The sequence below is a fragment of the Bombus pascuorum genome, unplaced genomic scaffold (genome assembly GCF_905332965.1).
Source record: "Bombus pascuorum unplaced genomic scaffold, iyBomPasc1.1, whole genome shotgun sequence".
Taxonomy (NCBI): Eukaryota; Metazoa; Arthropoda; class Insecta; order Hymenoptera; family Apidae; genus Bombus; species Bombus pascuorum.
This window is the reverse complement of record NW_026869730.1, coordinates 1,972,934-1,978,484: the sequence shown is the minus strand read 5'-3', so window position 1 is coordinate 1,978,484 and position 5,551 is coordinate 1,972,934. Positions and strand designations below refer to the sequence as shown.

General features: G+C 31.9%; 1 protein-coding gene across 1 annotated transcript; it reads left to right on the top strand.

The window, feature by feature from the left end:
* Window positions 1-2,703: 2,703 nt before the first annotated feature.
* LOC132915606 (uncharacterized) lies at window positions 2,704-4,740 on the top strand. The gene is made up of 2 exons (XM_060975434.1): window positions 2,704-3,021; window positions 4,081-4,740. Exons 1-2 carry the CDS (start codon window positions 2,716-2,718, stop codon window positions 4,234-4,236), a joined length of 462 nt encoding a protein of 153 aa, XP_060831417.1. The 5' UTR covers window positions 2,704-2,715; the 3' UTR covers window positions 4,237-4,740.
* Window positions 4,741-5,551: the final 811 nt, after the last annotated feature.

The window sequence follows — 5,551 nt, the reverse complement described above, 5'->3', positions numbered from 1 at the left end:
CGTTATGAAATAATTTATATCAATCTAATGTTATACTAAAAAAAAAAAAAAAAAAAAAAAAAAAAAAACTGCCACACATATATTATATATAATCCCAATCCTTTGTGCAGAAAGCATTCGAAACTTGTGGACACCTGTTGTGAACATAATAGTTCGATGGAACAACAACAACCAAGATCCCAGTGGTGGTCTGCTAATAGGCGCTACCTCCTTTCATTGATGCTCGAAAGCTTTATTGGTAAGTCTATTTTTGACACATTTATGGATAATCATTTGAAAAATTATTTCATATTTCATATATGATCAGGTTGAAGTACACAGGCTCAAAAAAATATTCGCACACCTATAGACACGTTTAAGAATATATGTGTGTTACTGTACTTATATGTGCTATACGAAACATTTTGGATTTTTAATTAGTATTGGCTATAAATGGCCAACTCGCTTATCATGATTATGAAAGGAGGTAGCGCCTATTAGCAGACCACCACTAGGATCTTGGTTGTTGTTGTTCCATCGAACTATTATGTTCACAACAGGTGTACACAAGTTTCGAATGCTTTCTGCACAAAGGATTGGGATTATATATAATATATGTGTGGCAGTTTTTTTCTTTTTTTTTTTTTTTTTTTAATATAACATTAGATTGATATAAATTATTTCATAACGCTGATTAGTATTTTTGCATTAAATTTCAAAATTTCAAAATTTCAAAATTTCAAAATCGTTACGTCATTTTATTGTTTTTCTTAAATTAAGTAACTTTAAATTGTAACTTTTTTCATTGATTCTTTACAGTCGCATCTACCACTATAACAACTTATTAGCCACTTAGTTGAGATCATAGAGTTTTATCATTTTTGGGAAAGATTGATCCGTTGTAAAAATTTCAGCAATTACGTTTGATTAAAAGTTTGCAAGCGTTAGAACATTTTTTGTATTAATTCAAAGGGAAAAGACAAATTCTTTATTCGACAACTTTTGTATTTCCGATTTTAATGTTTTAAGAAGTAAGCAAATGTTGCATGATAAAACATGTATCTTAGTATTATTGTTATCTTAACAAATAGATAAATTTTCCACGATGAAATATACATTCCAATATATTATTATTATACTTATATAACTCTATATACGATTTACTTTTATATATTAAAACTTAATTGAATCATACTTTAATTGTTATCATGCTAAAACACATTATAATATAAATCGATTTTAATGTTTCTCAGGTTTGATTACCTTGGTATTCGTCGTTCTACTGTCGCCCTTCAAGTCTCTCGGCCAAGGTTTGCAGATGTGCGTAGGCGTAGTTGCCAGTTTCACAGGACTTGCTGGTATTTTTGATGCGTTGTGGACGCCGCGCAACAAATTTTCCGGATTTACCATTGCTTTCCTGGTATTCGACCTCGTTAGCTTTGCCCTTTCGCTAACATCTTTATTTGTGATCGTCGTTCACATTTACACAAACGTACGTATTGTCTGTACTTTCACCGGTACTGTCCTTTCCTATTTCTTTTTCTCTGCTGAACACTATGTTGCACTACTGAAATGTTAATTACTATTTTTCACGTTACTTTTGTTTTCTTTTCCTTCAGTTAAATTCTTCATTATTTAATAATCTATATAAAATAAATCTATAAATTTTAATATGTCATCTCCATAGACGATAGCACAATAAAATAAAATAAATATAGCATGTGGGTGGCCACCCCCAGCGGGGTGCCAGCCTCGTGTTTTCCAAGTTATATCTTTTATGAAGATAGACATTTATACTAATGTGTTTTTAAATACTAATACATTAGTTAAATTACATATTCCATAAACAAATGTAATCGTACGTGTAATAAAACTATTTATTATTTATCTGTTGAAAAATATATAATAAACGTAAACATATTGAGTAATAAATATATAATTTTATTATACCATATAATAAAAATTATTCTATATTAATTATTACAATAAATTATTCCATATTTTATATTCTAGTGATAATAAAGATTATATATCTATAAATCGTAAATATATATTTTACAATATAATATGCACTAAAATTCGTTGTTGAAGATAATTACCATATTTAAAGTCGAAAAAGGTTCATAAAATGCCAAAATTTATAGAAAGTCTAAGGTGATTAATAACCCAGATTAATGTAAATAATCAAATGTAATTGTCGCTAATGACCTCGTAATTAAAGTAACATCAATCATTAATAAAATGAAAGTACCGTATGCCATTACAAATTGCAAAGACCATCATTTATAATATACTTCTAGTATGTTATAATTTTTTTTTGTTTATGATTGTCCAGTGAATCTTCTTTTTCTCCTTTTTCTCCTTTTTCAATCTATTTAAGAATAATCGTGATATATCTTTGTTCTCTAACACTAATATCTTCTTTCTAATTCTTCCGAGAATTTTACGCAGTTTACATGTCTTTTACATCTCTTGTTATTTATCAAAATTGATAAATGACAAATTGATAAATGATAAATTGATAAATGACTACGAACCATTGTCTTTTTACAGAATACAGACGGTATAGTAACCTCTATAAACTATAACTGGATCATGTTATTGCTAAACATCGTTGAGGTATTGGCCGACTTCATCCTGGTGCTACTTAGCTGCCACTTTTATTCCGTCTTGTATCCGAGGGTATACAATTGTTTCCAAATAGACACAATCGACGATATACGAAACAATAATGAAATGCAGATGCATAACATGGTCCAGCAGTGGGTCGCCCAACTCAGTGAGGAGCCGGGTATTCAACCGCCTTGCTTGGTGCAGCCGCTTATGCAGGTGAGGCCGAATCCTCTCCCACGACCCTTCTCGGCTACTTACGGCTCGACCTTACTTAAATCGACGCTCATCGCTGAACCGACGCCCAGCGATGATCTGACGCCCAGCGATGAACTGACGTCCAGCGATGAACCGATGCCCATGGCTCGACCATCTCGTAGAACTTCCGCTATTATATCACGAAGCTGGCAATACCCTCATCCATTGCACGAAGTAGGTATTTCATTCGTCATCCTTCACGCTAGAAGATAAGTATCGCCGTGTAAAAATAGCCATCAGTATCTTTGACATCGATTTCTGCCGTTTCCCTTTCCATATATACTTATATGCGTAACCACGGAAAAAATTCTTGAACCGTTCTTGTCGCTCCTAATTGCTCTTTCGAAATCTTTTTTGGCAGATTTCAATATTTGTGAAATCGAAACGTAGCGAATTCTATTTCTTAAGATTCCTTTTGTACTTGATTTGATACGTAAGTGTTCTTAAGATTGTTGAAATTCCATGGAAAATGGTTAATCCCCTACTTACTGTGGCTATTTCATACGACTCGTATGTCATTTAAACGTTTCATTTAAAAATGAGAGTATGTGTCAATACTTGTCATGGCCATTGTATTTATTTGAATTCATTGAGAAAATAATTGTCATATAATTAAACCATCAGATTTAATAGAGGTGAAATTCATTTAAGAGATATGTCACTTCAAAATTTTTCTTGTATCTTCTTCGAAACTACAATGCTCTCTGATCCAGCTATCGCGAAATTTCTAGAACTATACATCAAATTTTCATCAAATTTTATTCTGCATAATTTACTATTATTTTTTCAATTTAAAGCTTTATATCTTCGGAAGAAATTCAAAACCAATAATGTAATGGCACAAACTCTCCTATCCTACCATACTACCATTATATTTATTATTTCTTAAAAACAGACCAATGAAAATAACATACAAAATTGTTGTATTTTCATTACTGCAAGGAATAAGAATAGGCACATAGAATTGTCATTTACAAATCAATTCAGTTAATCAGTTAACTATTTAGTATTTTTTGATCTTTTAAATAATTAAATATAAAAACAAAAATATATGTGGAATGAATATAAGTTTTGGAAATATACTTATTATACACATATATTTACAGAAAAAATTTCTTTAAAAGAAAATTAATTTAGATAGAATATCATTTCATATATTATCATTTATATTCTTTAACGATAGTTAAAGGAATAATGAATAATGGTATTTAATTTTACATTCGACCCAAACAGAGATTTCAACAACGTACCAGACGGCCGATAATGAGAATGCCGACTATCGGCGAAGAAGAGGAGCACCATATACACTTGTATAATGGTATCGACGGTACAGCGGCAGAAGACTTTGTGCTGATATTGATTGCACCCGGCCGACAGTGGGACAATTAATTTCCGATAATGAAATGTATTTAAAACATTGTTAAACACTGTATCAATTTCTATCATGTTGCAATTGTTCTCTATTGTATCTATTGTTATGTATCATATCCCTTAATTGATTTTCAAAATTCTTCTTTCATTAACGTATCTAAATTTGGTTGATCTAGTATTAAAAGTAGAAAGTTTTTATCATTTCAATTATCAACGCTTTGAAAATTTGTTAGACAATTGTTGTTGTTACACATAGATACGTAGAATAGATATATAGATACATGTCGTGTTACTCGATGTATAGATATGATTATATTTAATAAGTAAGATTTAAAAGTTAGTAAATTTATATATTTTTTCTGTTGTTTATCATGTAGCTCTGTGTATTTGTTGTGAAATAAATTCCAAATATAAACTATAATTGTGATATTTCTCGCCAGTCACTATAGGTTCTTACAAGTAATAGCATTTCTTTGTTTAATTAATGAATATATTATGATTTATTTCTTTGCAATATCATAAACAGCATAAGTTAACTTAAGGAAATTGTATTTTCGTCCAGTCGCGGGGAGACGCGTTCGCTTTGAGACGCGTCAACAGGAGTCGTAAATTCCCGTTACGAAGTACGAATCGACACCGCGAGCAGGGCGATGCCCTGATTTCAGTTACGATAATAGGGGTGATTGTGTTGGAATAACTGTAGTCTACAGTTATCTAGTATATATTTATTTATCACCATTAACAACACGTGAGACTTACAGAAATTATTTTTACATCTTACCCGATCTAACCCAGCAAAAGAAGAAAAATTACAACAAACGCAAATACTAGGAGGGCTGCAGAAACAGAAAGTAAGCAGTGGCTCCAAGAAATCTCACTACAAAACCCCTTCAGCATACTACCACAAGAGAAGGAACCAGAAACAACGGAAAAACCAAAACACAACGCCAAACTACCACCAATATACATCGATGGACAAGTAATAGACCCCCTCCTCGAACTGCTAAACAATACGGCAGGCAAAGAAAACTACTCAATAAAACAATTAAAACTGGACCAGGTAAAAGTGCTAATCAACGCCCCAGAAACCTACAGAAAAGTGGTAAAAGTGCTAAAAGAAAAAAACGCCGGGTACCACACCTACCAATTGAAATCGGATAAAAGCTACAAGGTAGTAATCAGAGGATTACACCCAAGAACAAACACAAGCAACATATGCGACGAACTAGCCAAAATCGGACACCAGGTAAGGGCAATAAACAACATAACGAGATTTGGTACCAAACAACCACTACCGCTGTTCCTAATAGAACTAGAACCGAACAAAAACAAC